The sequence below is a fragment of the Hydra viridissima genome, unplaced genomic scaffold (assembly GCF_058129835.1).
Source record: "Hydra viridissima isolate aposymbiotic clone 2 unplaced genomic scaffold, HvirCarnegie_v1 scaffold_4, whole genome shotgun sequence".
In the NCBI taxonomy this organism is placed as follows: Eukaryota; Metazoa; Cnidaria; class Hydrozoa; order Anthoathecata; family Hydridae; genus Hydra; species Hydra viridissima.
The window spans coordinates 13,871,566-13,890,910 of NW_028324303.1; the positions used below are offsets into that span (position 1 = coordinate 13,871,566).

The 19,345-nt window shown below is 29.7% G+C and overlaps 1 protein-coding gene across 1 annotated transcript in view; it reads left to right on the forward strand.

The window, feature by feature from the left end:
- The window catches only part of LOC145183197 (uncharacterized), a 55,978-nt gene extending 40,828 nt beyond the window's left edge, over positions 1 to 15,150 (forward strand). The window contains exons 10-19 of the mRNA XM_090085676.1: positions 3,754 to 5,623; positions 8,035 to 8,635; positions 9,046 to 10,053; positions 10,707 to 10,937; positions 11,464 to 11,902; positions 12,053 to 12,287; positions 12,723 to 12,855; positions 13,336 to 13,579; positions 13,936 to 14,176; positions 14,625 to 15,150. Coding sequence (XP_089941802.1) covers positions 3,754 to 5,623; positions 8,035 to 8,635; positions 9,046 to 10,053; positions 10,707 to 10,937; positions 11,464 to 11,902; positions 12,053 to 12,287; positions 12,723 to 12,855; positions 13,336 to 13,579; positions 13,936 to 14,176; positions 14,625 to 14,943 — 5,321 coding nt within the window. The 3' untranslated portion in view covers positions 14,944 to 15,150. The remainder of the gene's footprint in view (positions 1 to 3,753; positions 5,624 to 8,034; positions 8,636 to 9,045; positions 10,054 to 10,706; positions 10,938 to 11,463; positions 11,903 to 12,052; positions 12,288 to 12,722; positions 12,856 to 13,335; positions 13,580 to 13,935; positions 14,177 to 14,624) is intronic.
- Positions 15,151 to 19,345: the final 4,195 nt, after the last annotated feature.

Sequence of the window (19,345 nt, forward strand, 5' to 3'; positions counted from 1 at the left end):
CTAGTTTCACTAATTCACTAGTTCCTGGAGTTGCCTCTCATAAGCTTGAATTTTTTTCAGATAAAAGAAGAGATCTTAAACCACCTTAATATAAAAGATCGCTTTGGTATTTTGAATCATTATAAAGATATGACCATTTTTTAGGGTTGTGAATCCAAAGATAAAGAGAAAATTACCCAATTTAAAATTTTGATCACCATTTTTTTATTTACAAAATGGTCAAAACAAATTTCTACGCTTTTTTAAAGTTTACATTTAAAAAATATAATTTTTATATCTGGAAAATTTGGGATGCATGAACTTTACCATGAAATCATTTTTCTCTTTATCAATTTTGAAAACCATACCAAGCCAGTAAAGTTCATCATATTTGCACAATAGGTATTCTGATATTGTAAAATTGTCAATCTAAACTATCTTTTTTTTTTAATTGAGGAAATCAAGTGTTAAAGCAAAATCATCCTCAGAAAACTGTTTCATCTTTATAATTGAAGTAGATGAAGGTGTATATTGATGGAAACTTCTTGTCCCAGTAATAGTGGTTGCTATTAAAAATCTATGGGCTAGTTTCTTTCGTGTTAGCTTCATTTCTTCAGCAGTTACATATACAAACTTGATCCCACAGATTGACTTTTGACAGTATTCAAACATTGTTTCAGCAGACAATGTTGGACTCTGCTAACTAGCAATAGCAACAAGCCTTTTTACAGTGCTACCAATACCATCACAAGGCGATTTTCCATGGCTTGTTGCAAAGAAATTCTAAATGTAACTAACAGGAAAATCTTCAGCATGGTGACAAATTATAAAAATGTTTGCAGTTTTTATACTGTCACCCATTAGAAAAATAATGAATTTTTGTGATTGTGGGACAAAGATTAGTTTTAATGTTATCAATTATTTGATCCATAACTTCATGGATAAATCTAATATCATGGTTTAAATCATCTAATATTGCACAAAAAGAAGATGCCTGCAATTTCTCTTTGTTGTATTGAATGACAATTGGATGAAGGGAACATTGTTCCTTTTTCCAATCGTAATCTGAAAACTTTTGTCTATCTGAGAACTTTTGAGCAGTTTGTATACCGGGACAACTTTTGCATTGGTGAATCATGCAAACTTTCCAGTCTCTGTTGCAGACAATTATTTCAATGATTTCATGGTAGGACCTTTCAAGGCCTACAGCCCTCAACATCAGTTTCATATTTTGGTGTACTTTACACATACACACACATTATTCTTTTGGCACATGTGATTTTTCAAACAATAGATATTTAAATTGTACAGCCAATCTCAGCCAATGCTGCAGTGAGGAAAGTAAATAAGTAACAACAAAGCTGATTTTGAATCTGATGTCTGAGTTGTTTAAGTTGATCTGTCTGTTTGAGTTAAATGAACTTGTTTTACTTTCTTGTTCTAAAAGAGCCATGAATTTGTTTTTAAAAGTGCAGATCTTGGTGTCATTGTTAATGACCAGGTATATATTTCTGAAAATATAAAAATAAGAAAACTTATATGTAAATTATGTTTATAAACCAATTATTTATTTACTTTTTTTATGACATGTTGTTTCTGTATATAAAAAACAAAAAATAGTCTATGTCATACTGTTTCTTGATAAAAACTTATAAAAAAGCAAAATAGTTAAAAATTATGCAGGTGATTACTATTCTGTATCTTAGACTGAAAACACTAATATTTTTAAGTTCTCAGGTGATAACTTAGTGAAGCGTTAAACTTAACTTAAGTATGTCATCATCGCCACCATTCCCCTATTGTTGATTTTTATACAGTTTTTTGTAGCAAAGACTGTGTATAGACTTTTATCTGCTTTTGATGTTTTTGAGTATTCTTTATCTATAATTGGCTGCTAACTATATACTAAGTGCCTAGTTGATATTCATGGTTGCTTTATTCTATTGATAATTCTTTTTGATCTGTTGAAACTTTTAATTTTAAATATTATCATGTAAATTGTTATTTTTTCAGAAAAAAAATTTTTGAGATAGTTAGTTCTAATGTTTTAGTTTCTAACTATTATTTTTGATCTTTCATTGAACATGTTTCTATAAAATCTATGTTTTACATGTATCTTACTGATTTTCTGATACTTGCATATGATACAGTTTTTTTAATGATGTGTATTATCGCTTTTAATTGCAGTCATATTGTAGTGTTTCATGCTCATTATAGCTATTGCTTTTTCAAAGATTTGTAGGATTCACAACATTTCCATTGGTTTTCATTTATTGATCTTATTTCATGATAGCACTCTATAGATCAAAAAAAATCTATGGTATTTTAATTTTTATGTTGCCTGATAACTCATGCGCCATGAGTTTGCATGGTGTTTATATGCCATATAAAATACCATGAAATTTCAAAGAGCCAAAGGATCCCATAAAGATACCATGAAAATAACACATGGTGTTTCAATTTCATATTTGGCTACAATGGAAATTCATGAATCATGGTTCATCTATAAGAAAACTATGAAAAAAAACCTATGGTATTTTAACTGGTATTTGGACACTATGTGAAAACTCATGGGTCATGGTTTTTCTATGAAAAAGCCATGCCCATGGTGTTTCAAAAACCATTCAAAATACCTTAGATTTTTTTTAATGGTTTTTCTACTTTTTTTCCCTGGAAATTTTCTTTAAGGGTGGCAGGTAAATACCTGATCACCCATGCCACAACTTAACCTGACATCACATTTCTCTCATCTGGCTAAAAGTAGGAAAAGTGTGTCTTCTTTGTAAATTAAGCAAAAGTACTTAAAGAATGCAGGATCAGATAATATCAATAAAATTTCTTATTAATATGCTAATGGAATGTTACAAAAGATTTATACAGCTCTGAAAATTTAACGATGACCATTTTCATAATTTTCCAAATCTTTCCAAAATCTTCCTAAAACTTTTCAGAAGCTTTTCAAATATCTAGAGTTAAACTTTTAACAATTGTAGTTCTATATTTTTAAGAACCTTAATATTATTCTGCTACTTTTTGAATCTATACCTTTTGAACATTTTCTAAATACTTTTCTGTTAACATAAAAGTTTTTGTCTTTACTTCAATCTGGTTTTTTTTTGGGTATATTCACTTAAAGCTATAGTGTTTTTTGTTTTTAAAAAAGCTGCATTTGAATGTTATAGTTGTATTTCATTATTTTAAGTTATATTTAATTAATTGCTATAGTTATATAATTATTTTTAGTTATATTTAATTATTTTTAGTTATATTTAATTATTTTTAGTTAATTTTTAATTATATTTAATTATATTTAAATAAGTATATTTACCCTTATCTCATAGCTTCCATTCATTTTGGAAAAAATAATACAAAACTTTAGGCAAGTATTTTGGGAAAAGTATTTTTCATTGATTCAAATACATTTAAAAGGGTTGTTTAAAAACAAGATGGAAGTAGTTTAGTAGTTGGTAACTAAAATTTCTGTTTTCTAGTTTTAATTTAAAAAAAAAAAGTTGTTTTTTCATTTTTATTTATAATCATATTCACAAAAATGTACAAACTTTACAATAAAGTATGAAGGTATGAAAAGAATTATTATGGAGAAAACAAAGAATTAGCAAAGGAAGATCATGAATTATTTGTATTGTAAATGTTATTTGAATTGCATTTCATTATTTTCTGATACAATATTAAAAACAAGTACCTGAATAATTTGTTGATATATAAATTTTTTTTTTTTTTATTAAGTTTTTGTTCTGTATTTTTTTCTGATAGGAATTGTATATGAGGGTCAAAATTACGGACCATCTGACTTTCTTTGCAAAGAAGTTGTTGATTTTATACACAAATGTCAGCATATTACAAAAATGGCATGCCATTCAGCATTTGAGCAAGCATCAAAAGGGATGTTATGCACTCAAAATGAAAATGTTACAAATCCAGATTGTGGGCATCCAGCTACCATTCCTTGTTTTAAAAAGCAATCATTGAAAGAAAATTTGGTTCCAAAAGATTTTGTTTCTGAGGTTAAAGAAGGGCAGACCTCTTTAACTTTCAATAATCCTATTCTTCAGCAGAAATGTCTATCTGAAGTTATGTTGCGTCGTAAATGTGGACACGAAGAGAAGCTTCAGTGTTATCTGGCTAGGGATGAACATATCCAGCCATGCCAGGCATCTAGTGAAATAAATAACCCAATATGTGGACATAATATATCTTTACCATGCCATTTATCTAAGTTAGGAAGCTGGCAACCTTGGCAACACAAAGATTACAATCCATTTTTAAATAATGGATTTTTATATGATGATTGTCCAGCACCTATTTTTCCTTCAAATCCACTGCTGCAGTATGTTAGAAGTTGTAAGAAACCTATTGTAGTTCAAAGAAAATCTTGTGGCCATCAGTACAATGTTAATTGTGGAGTTGCTTTTAAAGAACTGGAATCTAAGGTATATCGCAAGTGCCTAGATTTATTAAAAGATGCACCTATGAAATGTGGCCACTTTAAAACATTGGACTGTACATCATATACACATTACAAAACTCATCCTGAAGATTATGTTTGTAATGAAGAAGTGATTATGAGCTGCTGGAATTATGAAAACTGCAAAAATCAGGTGATTTCAGTTTGCAACAAAAAAAGAGAAAGAGTAAACTGTGGAAAGCTAACTGAGTGGGTTTGCTCCAAAGAAATAAAACACACCATTTCAAATGTTCCAATATGCCAGAAAGGATTTTTATCTAAATGCCCTGTATGTGTATTTGAAGAGGCAAAAAAACTTCTTTTAATATCAGAACAAGACCTGCTAAACATTTTTCCTAATGAGTTGCTTTCTTTCAAACCAGAAAAACTGATGGATTCATCAAGTTTAGAAGATTTTTTAATTAATCAAAATCAGTTGATTGATAGTTTATCTGTTTGGCTATCAAAACAGACTCTTTTGAAACGTCCTCTTATAGTGCCTAAATATATACCTTGTTTTATTTTACTAAAAGCACATCAATTAGGCTTAGAAAAATATCCAAGTAAAGTGTTAATGAAAGCTTCAACTTTAAATGGTATTCAAGTTTGTCAATGGACAATTAATAACATAGATAAACTTATCAGCGAAGCTAATATTGAAAAAAGTTCTTGTGTTGAGCTTCTTTTTGGTGTTGCACTAGTATGTAATACTCTTGTTCAAATTGAGCCCTTAAGTAAGAAAAAAAAAAATTTAAAGAACCATGCCAATAGGATTTGGGAAAATGGGTTTGATAGTCTCCAGTTTTGTGAAAATAACTGGGAGTCTCTCATTATCTGGAATCCCTATGCTTTTTTAGTTACTTATAAATTGTATTTGCAGCTTCCACAATTAAAGCTACTTCGGAACAAGTTAAGTCAGTCTCATCCAGAAATGCTAAACAGAAAGTATTTTTATCCAAATTATACTCAACAAATCATTCCTCAAGATGCAACCTCGTCTGTGCTTTCCATAACACTGAATAAAAGTTTGACCTCAAAACCTATAATCATCAGTGGACCTGATGGGTTAAAATTTCAAAAAGATTGGGATGGAAAAAGCCTAGGAAGAGCTGAAATTATCACTAAACATATTCAAAAAGATTTGATGAACAAACTGCAGTTTTGCATGGTTGTATCTGGGTAAGATTTTTATTTATTCTTATTTGTTTTCATCTATTTTTCTAACCTGCTTTAAACAATAAGAGTTCATTCTCTAACATTTGGTAATTTTGAATCATTTAAAAAATTAGTATTACACTTGAAATTTGTTTGCTTTTTGTTTTGCTATTATATATTTGTTTTGCTATTATTTATTATTATATATACTATTACTTTTATTCAATCTTGAAGTATTGATCTGGAAAATTTTTAAATTCTGCTTCATGACAAAATTTTCTTTTTAAAAATTAATTAGGCAACTATGAAATTAGTAAATCATTGTTGAAATATTTAAATGGTAACAAAAATTTACTAATATTATAACTTATTTAACTATATTTTTGTATATATATGGTCTTTTTGCTTTTTTATTTTTTAATATCTTTTTAAGTTAAATTGTTTTTTTGTTATAACTTTGGTGACATTAGAATGTGTCATTTAACTTTTCTGCTTTTTTTTTCTCCTACAGTGGCTTTTAAAAATATAATTTCAGTGAACTTTTTTTGACTGCTATTTAGTTATCTCTTAATTTATTTTTTAAATGATAAGTAGTTAAAAAATTTTATTTAGTTTCTGAGTTAATCAACTAGTTTTTACACTTTCAACACTTATTGGTTCTATTTATCCTTTCTGAGTAATTTAATTGTAAATTAAGGTAACCCTATTAATTACTTATTAAAAAATGTGTCAAGATTATAGGGTCAGTTAATTTAAACTTAATAACTCTTGAATTAATTATACTAGAATCCTGAAAATTTGTATTTGCTTTGACCAATATAAATTACAAGTAAACTCAATTTTGAAAAAATCAATTTTTAACCAGTATTTCAAGAGATATTTCAATTTGTAAATTATTGGTTAACCAGAAGCAGAAAAATGGCTATGTTATTTTAATGAATGTATATATACATATATGTGGTGATCTTAGAAATAGGCTCCTGTCTTAAGAGTGGAATGAAAAAAATCAGTATCACAAGAAGTGAAATGGCAAATAGTTGGTCTATCTAAGGATAACCCAAAAAGTCTGCAAGAAATACCAAGATTATGCGGTGTTTCACTTTCAAATGATGTAAAAGATTCACCAAAAGTTGGCAGGTAGTCAAAACCTATTTCTAGGGATCAATGCTTATTGCATTGAAAGGTAAGAGAAGATCCTAAAACTAGCTACTAAGAAGTGTCAGCTGAGTTCAGCAATAAGGCTGGCTATGTTTGTGTTAGACACAGCACAGTTAGAAGCTGTCTTAATAAAAAAAGGTAATGATTGTTATGTTGCTACCAGAAAGCCACTTTTAAGTGTGAAAGATAGGATTAAATGACATAAGTGGTGTTAAGAAAGGCTTCACTGTTAGTAGAATGTTGGTCTAAGGTCATTTTTTAGTGATGAATCAAACTTTGAGATGGTTAATTGTAAATTAAGATTTATAGTTAAAGGATTTGCTTAAGAGGAAATATAAGAGAAGATTTTGTGTACCAAGAGTACAAGGTGGTGGCAGCCTGATATGGTATATGGGGATGCATTTCTCATAAGAGATAGGATTTCAAAATATTTATACAGGGAGAATTGACTAGTATTATTACAAAGAGACTTTGGAAAATAAGCTTTTACCTACTGCTAGATTATTTTTTTAGAAGGCATAAAAAATGGATTTTCCAACAGGACAGCTTCATGACTATACTTGGTGAATGAGTGGTGTGTGTGTGTGTATATATATATATATATATATATATATATATATATATATATATATATATATATATATATATATATATATATATATATATATATATATATATATATATATATATATATATATATATATCCTTTGGAATTTTTTTCCAAACTTTTTCAGAATCCAAGTTTTAGCTGCACAACCCTTTTAATACCTTGATAATTTCTTGTCCATCCATGACCAAATACTTTTGATGGGATTCAGATCTGGTGGTTGTGTAATATGCATCTGATTGAATCTATGCCAAAACATATTCAAGCATGTATAAAAGCATGTGTTCGTCATGCAAAATACTGAATTAAGGCGTGACATTCAGAGCTGCATATATCATAATTTTGACACATTTTTTTATTACAACTTTTTGACCTCATTGATTTTGATACCAAAACGATATTTTTTTACTATTTTTTTAATTTTGATTACACAATGTATTTTAAATAAAAAAATTTTTAAAAATCTCTTGTCTTTTTTTTTATTTTTGTAAAAAGTATTTTTGAAAGTCACTGTATTTTTATATTCGATTATCATTTCCCTTAACTAGTGATAAAAGTTTTTCTGGCCATAAGTTGTTTTTTTTTCTATAATTAAACTAACAGTCTGTAGTCTTTTATATTAGCTGATGATAGTTAAAGTTTTATTTACGCTTTTGATTAATTTTTCTAGTGTCTCTGATAATCAACGAAGTTTATTTTCTGGATTAAATGTCTTAAAAAATCTTCCTGAACTTTTAAAAAAACAAGATCTTCCTGAGAAGCATTTACTCTCTTCACTAGAGCAGTGTAAACTAGATGCATTTGATGATGCTAAAGCTGAACTTGATTGCTATATTGAGGCTGTTAAAAGAAATAAGGTTCTATTACATCCTTTGTTTCTTCTTGCAAAAGCTCGCATTGCTTTTCATGAAAATAAACAAAATGAGGGTAAAACTTTCTTGAAGGATTTTTCTAAGTTCAATTCAAATGCAGTGAAACTATGGTGTGAAGTTCACGAAAAAGAATTAATCAGTAATGATTCTAATTGTACTGCTATGGTTATGCCAATCATGACTAGTACAAATGACCCTGTGTCAAATTGGAACAAACTGAAGGATGAAGAAGGAGTTACTTCTGCAGGCATGGATACTCTAGTTAAACTGACTGGTTTAAAGAAAGTGAAAGAGTTTGCCATTGATCTTTTTAAGTTTTCTTTAAAGTTTGCAAAACTGAGCCCTGAAGCAAAATCTGCAAATTCAAAGGCATTAAACTTCTGTTTTCTTGGCAATGCAGTAAGTTTTCCTTTCTTTAAAATTTACAACTTTTTGTTAAACAATTCAAAAGGTTTTTTTTGTCACTACCTTTTATATACTGTGTTTAACTAATAGTTAAAATATATATATTTTTTCAATAGTAACCTTCTTTGTTCATCTATCAAGCCTTTAAATTTTTTTTTTGTTTTGTTTTGCTTTTTTTTATTATAAATTATATACAAAAGTCTAAGGATCGTTTTTTTTTTTTTTTTTTAAATTTTCATTTTAAAATTTAAATTAAGTGCCCAATAGTAATACATAGTCAAATACTTTATCTTCATTTATTTTTCATACCTGCTTCTTTCTCAGTCATTTCAATTCTTGTAAAATGGTGATAGGGAAATATAATTGGTATAGCTTTAATTTATTTATACATTTTTGGTCCTTAGGGTTCTGGAAAAACAACTGTTGCAAGATTGCTTGCAGATATTCTTAAAGACACTGGCCTCAGATCAGCTGGAACTTTTGTTGAATCTTCCGCACAAAAATTGAAAGATGATGGTCCAAATGAGTTTCGTAAACTGGCTGCTTCTGCTAAAAATGGCATCCTGTTTATAGATGAAGCCTATGATCTGGATCCAAAGGGTGACTTACAAGGAAAACCAATAGTTTCAGAACTATTAGTGATTTCTGAAAATGATCGAGAGCATCTTTCAATTATTTTAGCAGGTTATGAAGATGATATGAATGAAAAACTCTTTTCTTTCAATGAAGGCATTAAAAGTCGTTTTGAAATGGTTTACTTTGAAGATTTTGATGAAAGTGAGTTAAAAACAATTTGGAATGGTGAAGTAGAGAAACGCAAGTTTGTTTGTGATGACAGTGTTTCAACTGTGGTAGCCAAACGACTTGCAAAAATGTCAGGTAGGAAAGGTTTTGGAAATGCAAGGGCAGTTCGCAAAGAAGTTGAAAAAGCTATCCAAGTTGCAATGGCAAGAGAGGACTTTGATGCGTCAAAAATGACATTGAGTATTGAGGATGTTGTTGGTGAGTCTCCCTTGGATAACCCTAAGCTCAAAGCTATTTTAAAAGAGTTTGATGAAAAAGTAGGTTGGCAAAAAATAAAAGTCAGCATTAATCAGTTGATTGAGATCTGTAAAAAAAATTTCACACTTCAGTTAATGGGTAAAGAAACATTACCTGTTATGCTGAATCGTTTGTTTCTTGGTAATCCAGGAACTGGAAAAACAACTTGTGCAAAACTTTATGGGCGTTTGTTAAAAGAATTGAATTTCTTGTCAATTGGGGATGTTGTTATGTCTGCAGCTAGCGATTTTGTTGGCTCACATATTGGAGAATCTCCTAAAAAGACAAATGCTATGCTTGAGAAAGCTCGTGGTAAAGTCCTTGTCATAGATGAAGCTTACAATTTAAATGACAAGTATTTTGGAAAAGAAGTAAGTACCACTTTGAAATAGTATCTTCATGCATTTAAAAATCAACTCAACCAATTAAGTCCAAAATACATTTTTTTTGTGTGTGTTTATTTTCCTTTAAAAAAAAATAATTTATTGTATTTTAATCAAAATATGAATTTTGTATCATCAAAGAGTGTCAATAGGTGCTGTTGTTAAATAACAACAACATGTTTAATGACAACAGTATATAACAGCTCAATATATTTGTAATTTTGTTGATCATATGACAACAGTGGTCCTTAATGGGTTAAAAAGTTATGGTAATTATCATGCATATGAAACTATTTTTTTGCATGGTTGATATCTTTATTGTTCAAATTTATTTAAATATTGTTTAATTACTTTGTATGCACATAGAAACTTCATTTTTAATCTACAAAGTTGACTTTAAGTTGGAGCCTTAATTTCAGTTCTACTGTTCTTTGCTTATCTTTTCATCCTTTAAAATGATACTCGTTTTTTAAACTACACAGATATCGGTGCTTTTTTCAAAAGTTCCCTTAAGTTGTTATCTTTTAAAAGTTTTATTTTTATCATATAAAATTTGTATTTTGATTTTCTATGTTATGTATATCATCTAAGATTGCTGTTTGAAAGTGTGAGAATAGAGATTTAAAAAAATGTTTTTTAAGGTACTGGATGTTTTGGTTGAGAAGGTGCAAAATACTGAGAGTGATGACATTGCTGTTTTGTTGCTTGGTTATGAACCTCAAATGCGAGAAATGCTTCGTGATCAGAACCCAGGACTAGCTAGACGTTTTGCGATGGATTATGCTTTTGTCTTTGAAGATTACACAGAGTCTGAGTTATTCAGTATTCTAAAGAGTGTTTGCAAAAAGAAAAACATTCAGCTATCTATAGAGGCAAGTTTGATATTTTTGTAGTAAAAACTTTTTAAAGTTCATTTGCAATCATAAGGCCAATGAAAGCAGAATTCTGAAATGCCACAGCCTTGCTGCTTTGTGTAAAATACATAAACTCAATTCTAATGTTTATATTGTTGTTGTTTTGTTGTTGTTGCTTTTTTGTTTGTTTTTTTAATTATTTTTTTTTGTTCTTTTGTTTGTATGTTTAATTGTCTTCTACTTGCTTTTTTTAGTCAAAAAATAATTTAATGAAAAATTTGATTAGTTGTATATAAATAAGTTTTAAAGAGAATCAATTTCAAAGTATGTTTTTTCAAAATATTTATAACAAAAACTCCCTTAGCAAAGACCTTTGCTTAAATTTTAATCAAAGATCCAAAAGGTTAAGTAAGTAATGAAATGAAGTTTAAAAAATTAAATCAAACATTTTCTGAAATAAAAATAAATTATATTAGAATGGCACTTCAATCAGCAAAGAGCCGTATGGCCCCATCATTAATATACAGTTTACTTTGTTTCATAGGTTTCAGAAGCCATTTTGAAACTTTTAGAAAAGCAGCGTGCACAAGCCAATTTTGGGAATGCTGGTGCAATTGATAATGTGATTCGAGCTGCTTTAGCTAAAGCATCAAGCCGACCACTGACTTCAGATGACAAAATTAAATTACTTCCTTTAGATATAAATGACGGTGAAGTAGAAAAAGGCAGTGATCCATTTGCACCATTAGAAAAGTTGTATCGAGTTGAAACAATTAGACAGCAGCTTATTGAAATCAGAAATGTGTTTAACGTTGCTCAAGCAGAAGGTTCAAAAGATTGTCCAGACCTGGGCCATTTTGTATTTCAGGGAGCTCCTGGTACTGGTAAAACCACTGTTGCAAGAGTGATGGCAGAAATACTTTTTGATTTAGGATTGTTAGCTAGAAAGCATGTTGAAGAGACTTCAGGACTTGGATTAACAGGTAGTGTTTTATGATTTTACTTTATTCAATAAAGTAACTAACTACGCTTTAGAAAGAATAGCTTTTGTGAATGAATAGTTGCGAACTTAAACATGTTTTGTCATTATTGGAAATAAGTTTTTTACTAGCTGACTGTAAATCATTTTTTAGGAGAATATCTTGGTCAAACCAAGGCACGAGTTAAAGAGAAGCTAGATGCTGCTAGAGGTGGAATTCTTTTTATTGATGAAGCTTATGAGTTGGGCAAAGGTCATTACGGAGAAGAGGCTATAACAACCTTGGTTGCAGCAATGACAGATCCTAACTATAAACTAGTCATCATTATTGCTGGATATCCTAAAGACATGGATCAAATGCTTTCAAGGAATGTGGGTTTAAAAAGCAGGTAAAACTAAACTATATTTTTATTGATCAACATTTTATTCAAACACTTGTTTCGTTTAGTTCTTTTTGTGTGTATGTGTATTGCTATTACTATATTTGCTTTTGCTTGTAATTTGATCAACCAAATGGGTGTGGTTTTAATGTGTGGGTTTAAAATGCAAGTAAAAAATTGTAATTTTTCAAACTTTTTTGTGAAGTATTTCTTGGTCAAGTTAAAAAGTTTTTAAACTTTCTTGTTGCTTATTTGATCAGTCCTAGTACTTAGGTTGAATTGCAATGATCAAAAGTCATAGTAAATCTAGCTCATAAATTTGTACAAATAGCTTGAATTATTTTTTAAGATAATAAAATTTCAAGTTTGGCATTTCTTTTGTCATATCTTATTGATTGGTTATGAAAAGAAAAAGTTTTATTTTAACATCTTTTGCTTTTGAAGGTTTAAAAGATTCTTAAATTTTGAGGATTGGGACAGCAACGATTGCATCGAATTTCTTCAAAAGAAATCTCAAGCAGATAATTACGATTTTGATTCAGGCGTAAAAGACTGTTTTTATCAAGGATTAGAGAAAGTATGTTTGTATTTACTGTTTTTTTTTTACATGCTTCAAACTAAGCCTAATGGAACTAAGCAATAATCAGTCAAAATGCTGTTGTAATTTTATTAACTTTTACTAACTTCCCTTTTTTCTTTAGCGTTAAATCTTGTAACTCTTCAAAAGAATAAAGCTCTTGAGTATCAAAGTTTTGGCAGCGTTTCTAAATATTTTGTTTATGATCTAAAATGCAATTAAAACAGTAAAACTTCAAAAACACTTAGGGTTTTTAATCAAAAACTATTTTGGATTTTTCTATTTAAACCAAATAAAACTAAAAAATCTCTAACATACAAAAATGCGCAAATCGTGTAAAACTGTATGTTGATAGAAATGTTTATTTTTCACATTTTAGTTTACTAAAAAAATATTTAGTAAAATGAAAAATACAAATTATTTTTAAAAGCAATTGAAATTGAACTTGATGCAAGAATTTTCGCCCTCTTTTCTTTTAAGCTGCGTTTGTACCCCGGATGGGGAAACGCTCGTGACGTAGTTGCATTGTGGCAAAAAGTATTAGAACAACGTGCAAACCGAGTTGTGCAAGCACCGGAGTCTAAAAAACGTATTTGCAAATCTGATGCTTTAATGGCTTTAAATAGTATGATTAAAGATCGTAAACCTAAAATCGGTAAAGAAGAACTAAATAGGAGGTTACAGAGCGAGCTAAACAAGTTTCAACAAGTTCAACATGAACCAGGTAGTGATAGTATTTCATAGATTTTTGTTTACAAAAAATGTCTATCTAAGTAAAATGCTTTTAGTAAATAAATAAACAAAATATAAACAGTGAGACAACAGATTAAAAGTATTGATAAATAAAATATGTTTTTAGAATGAAAACAAAGCGAAGTAAAAGGTTTATTAATGTTTAAGTACTAATTCATAAATAGTTAAACAGTGAAAGCAAATGGATATGCTAAAACAATTTATTAGACTCAGGGTGAAAAAAGTAAATCAATATTTGATGAGCGTTTTGTCTTTAATTGCTTCCTTTAATAACATTCATAATTCAATTTTTATCTTTGTAATTGTTGTTTTCATCATTTTGGTTAGATGTCACGCCAGCAGCACAAGAGGTGTCAAAAGAGAATGTATTTGAGGAAGTTGAAAAATCAAAAGATATCAAAAAAAATAATTATTCTCCAAAACAAGACCAAACTGATAGTAAAGACGTTTCTGATGACGCTCGTGACCCTGGCGTACCGGATGAAATATGGAGACAACTGCAGCTCGCTAAACTTGCTGCAAAGGAAGAGGAGCAGAAAAAAGAGTTAAAGAAAGAAGAGGAGAAAAGGTGAAGTCGATGTAGATTAACGAACAAGTTTTTTTATTTTGGTTGTGTTTTTCTTCGGAGACTTTCTAGTTTAATTCTAATCTGATAATCTTAAATATGATGCACCAAGGCATAAAGTCAACAACGTGCTTTTAATCAGATGATCATGTGCCTTGTATATGTTGCGCACAGAGGGTTATGTGCTTACAAAGTCTTCAGGAAAAACACGATTAATACTAGGAACATTGTTTAACTGGTCATTTGCTAAACTAACAATTTGATGGGTGTGTTTGTGCGAACGTATAGTTTGATGGGAATATTTTTAAATATATTTGAAATATGTTGATAATTCTTTTATTTTTGATTTCGTTGTTGTTTTTGAAATTTAAGTTCGAAATTTAAATTTTAATTTTAAATTTCAAAATTTATGCTTGCTTTTTTAACAAATTTCAACATTTGTTTTTTTAAGACTTCAAGAAGAAAAAGATAACTTATTGAACGAACTTCTTCGTGAGTTGCAAGAGGAGAGAGAAGAAGAAAAAGGTCAGCAGATGTTGTTAGAGTTAAAGAGAAAACAAGAGGAAGAACGAAAGCGCCGGGAAGCAGAGGAAGAACGACTAAGAGAAGAGCAGCGAAAGATCCTAGACATTCAAAACGCTATACGCAAAATATGCCCATGTCCCGCGGGTTACTCCTGGTATAAGCAAGGAGGAGGATGGAGGTGTAAAGGGGGTTCTCATTTTGTTTCTGATGAAGAGTTACAGCGAAAATTTACTTCCAATAATTAATACTATCTTTCTTTAGGAACGAGAAACTTTTCTGCGATTACATTGTTGTAGAAACAGTTTGCATTTATTTTAAGTGATTATTTTTTTTGTATCGAAATTTTTAACTAACACTTAGACGTTTATGCGCTACATCGCTCATCGCTGATCATCCTCGTTTTCTGTGATTTTTGTATGGTCTTAGTTATAAGATCAATATTTATATCCACACTAGCGTTTTTGTTATGACTTTGTATGTATAAGCACATTTAGTTAAGGTATAAGACCCCTCAAAAATTTTTAAATTAAAATAACTCTTTTAACAAAAAACCAACTATATTCTGAGAAAGAACTAGGTAATAACATTTTAAAAAATAAAAAATAATTTTATTAGTTGTCATGGTTACCAATTAAAATAGTCAACATTCAAAAATGTTTGTGCCACTCCGGCCATACTATCTCAGTAACTGAAAGCATTTAGGGTATGAAATTTTGGCAAAAGATTAATAACATGTTGATCTACAAACTGAACTAAAACTATTTTAAAAAAATGAATATTTGAGTTACACTGAAATTTTTAAAAGGGTGCATTAAAAAAAACAAAATTTTTTAAGATCAAGCTAGTATAAATAAAGAAGTTTTTAAAATATTGCAAAACTTTTAGTTCCAATTGTAAAACTAGATGCAATAAACATTTGCTGAAAGTTTCATGCAAGTTGAACATACCGTTAATGAAATAGGATGGCCGGAAGGTCAGAAATTTACACATTGAGAAATACGCATTTAAATATAACATTTATAATTGTACCAAAAATTTTCAATGAAAGTGCCAGTTTAAAAACAGTTACTTATAAGAACATGAACCAGGATCATATAGTCTACTTTCTTGGTCATTATCTACATCTTTTTTTTTTTTGCATCCACGAATTACTTTTCGTTGCTTTTTTGATGTTGTCCGATTTTGATACTCTGCAAAAATTAGACGCTTTTTGTTCATGATTGAACAACCTTGAAGAGTATATATTCCTGGAATCATGTTCAACTTTTCAAATAAAAGAACACTTGCTTTTCTTCCAATATTAAAATTTGAAACAGCGTCGTAAACTCCAAACTCCAGCTGTGTTAAAGAAACATAATTTGTTTTGGGTATGCGCTGCCATATCATCCCATTAAAACTTTCATTTTGGTTTTGGGTCTTACCATGAAGGCATTTTTTTAAAAGTTCTTCTTGAGATAGATCGATATAAATAGGTTTTAAATGGCTGACAACCGAGAGTGGAAGGCCTGTGCCTGGTTTGTAGGTAGAGGTTTTATTAGCTTTGTCCTGTTTATAATGACACCAGCTATTGATACCATCAGGGCAATGATTATGCCAATTATTTTCAGCTGATCAAGATACATGAAACAATGTTGCAAGTATGGCCTTTTTCATACCTTCTAAATCATTTACATTTTGCCTAACAGCAATTCCATAGTAATTTTGTAGACGGTTAATTGTAGCATTTGTTAATTTTCCTTCCCCTCCAAGTCCTTTAATAGTTTTTTTCAACTTTCTCAATCTACTACCAACACGTTTTTGTACATGTCCAACACACTCCAACTTACACACTGTAATTCCAGGATAAGTATCCTTAACATAAGAATAGCTTTTACAATCACCATCCCCATAATACTCTACATATCTTAGTCTATTTTGTGAGATCGAACGACTAAACATTCTTTGTGCACCAATCACTTCCATACCAGGAGCAGAGCCACGATAATTTAATTTACATAGATGTGATGATTTCCATGTTTCAAATGCAGTAGAATTACTTTCTTTTAGTTTAAATTTTAGGCTACATGCTTTGCATGATCGACTCATTGGTTCGCAATCAAGAATTTTACTTGTTTTCATTGATATCGCTGTAACAACTCCATTTAATGAAGAGAATCCACGTCGTTGCCAGCTACCATCAATTGATACTGCAGTATCAACAATATTTAAAGAAGACTGAGAGATATCTTTGGCAGCATCTATTATTGTTTCTTTTGCAACAACTTTAGCACATTCAGAGACAGTTTTAATTGTTTTGTTGTAATTGTTTTTAGTCATTGGTTTAGGGATGTTCATTAAAGATGTAAATTTTTCTAATCCTGAAAAACCTTGACCACATGTACGCATTGAATAAACTATTCTATTATTTACATCAAAAGTTTTTCTTCAAGAGCATGTCCTTGAAGTATAGAATTCAATTTTTTCATCGCAGTTAGAGCACCAAATGTATAGCATTGAGCTCAATCCCTTTTTCTTAGAAAAACATTCTAAAAGATTTAAACCAGATTGTAGACATTTTTTACAACATAATTGATAAATCACACTAGATAAAATTTCCATGTCAACAATACGATAACCAACAGAACTGTTTTCATTTAGCTGTGGTGTCTCAATTTTTTCAATTTTTTTTGAAGATACAGATAAATTCAACAAAGTGCTAGAAGAAAGATTGTCTTTTTCAGTACTAATAAAGGAAGCTACTGGCAAAGTTGAATCATTTAGCAAATTTTTGGTATATCTATTTCCATGAAATCTTCTTGATTTTTTACTTTTAGTACTTTGTTTTACTCTACATGACTTACCCATTGTTTAGAAAGTTTATTAGATAAAAAGAAATATAATGAAAAAGCTCGCAATTCTCTTTAAAAACTCGTTGCTATGCGTGTTGCTATGCAGACCAAATTTACCCAGTCAAAGGAAACATTGGATATCTCAAGAACTAAATCAAATCTTTAAAAATGGTTTTCAAATTTGTGTTCAGCGATAAACTTCGTGCCAAAATTACATTAAAAAAAAAACTTTTTTTTTAAGATTTTTGAGGGGTCTTATACCTTAAAACACATCAGCATACACTGCAACTCGTAAATTAAAGCTTCAGGTCTTTTAAACTCGAATTCTTAAGAAAGGCGTTTCCCAATCACAGAACCTCATTATAACTAAAAGTATTTTTAAAAAAAAGTGCGGGAAAAAAGTTACTGAAAACCATTGTTTTTATGTATGGTGTATTGTTAATCAATCAAAAGCAGTTTTAAGTTAGGTAAATAAAACTTTAAACGTAATTTGTAGGGGGAACTGGTACCGAATGGACCTTGTACTAAATGGATCTTTTCAAAAAAACAAGAACTCAGTCATCTCAAACAATTCACCGTTACATAATGTCTCTTCAGTATGTCTGGGCTATCTTTATTCGAAGCAAAGCTGTAGTTATGGAAGTTTTCTGTTTTTTCATGGAAAATTCAGGGTAAATGTAGATTTTTAACTTTTCTGAATTTTCAATTTATAAAATATATTTAAGGAAAAGATAACTCTGATTTTTATTAATATTATATATATATATATAATTTGTACTTCGGATAATAGTAAAAAGAAAGTTATCTGAGGTACAGATTTTTGCAATTATATGGGTAACATGTGGACTTTGATAAGTGTACTGAATGAATCACCATTGATTATACTGAATGGACCGGTCCGTTTTTTAATATAGGCATTTATCGCGATTCTGTTTGTTACTTACTAAAAGTACTGGGGTTTTTTGTTTTTATAAACGAATTGTGAAAGTGATACTAATAAAGTATACTAAAAAAAACTATTAGCAAACGTCAATGTTGGAAGGCGGCTAATTTTAGGATACAAGTTACATAGTAAGGTAATAAGTTTTTTTAAAAAATATTCCCTTTTAAAAAATTATATTTCATAAAAAAGTGAAACAGTACTTTACGTTATGAAATATTTTGTAGTTAAATTATTTTCTATTGTATTTTGTTGTCGAATACCTTTTCTTGATAAATAGACTAAACAAAGCACGGCATTTGTTTAGTCATAGTGTCTTCTATTAAATCCCGGACAAGGTGGAGGTTTGAGAATATGTTTCTTCCCGGGATGCCGCAAGTTTGGTTTGGCTCTATGATCTTTCCCATCATTTTTGACATTCTTAGTGCAATTGTTCTTATTATTATTTTTTAGTCTGCACCGAGGAGGGGAATTTGAAGTCATTTTTTTTGGTCTGCGAGGTGACTTTGTTTTGGAATCAAAGAGATAATGGATTTTCGCATGGTAAGAGTGGTTTGTTTTTCCATAAATAGTATGTGGTTGGCTAGTTCTTCAAAGTCGTCTTCCAAGTCCTGCCAAACAGTTTTGTAGAATTCGGCCGGAAAACCTTCATTACCTGATGATTTTCTGCTCTCAAATATAAATAAATAATTTCAGTTCGTATTGAGTCAGGCGCGCGTTAAGTATTTCTTTTTCGTCGTTGCTTAATGTTTTGTTTACGTGTGACAGTAGGGGAAAACCTTAATGAATGGGACGATTATTAAATGGGACAAACTCAGATTCCTAAAGAAGCACCGATGTAAGGATATTCTAATTCCTGTAACAAAGAATGATAGAAAC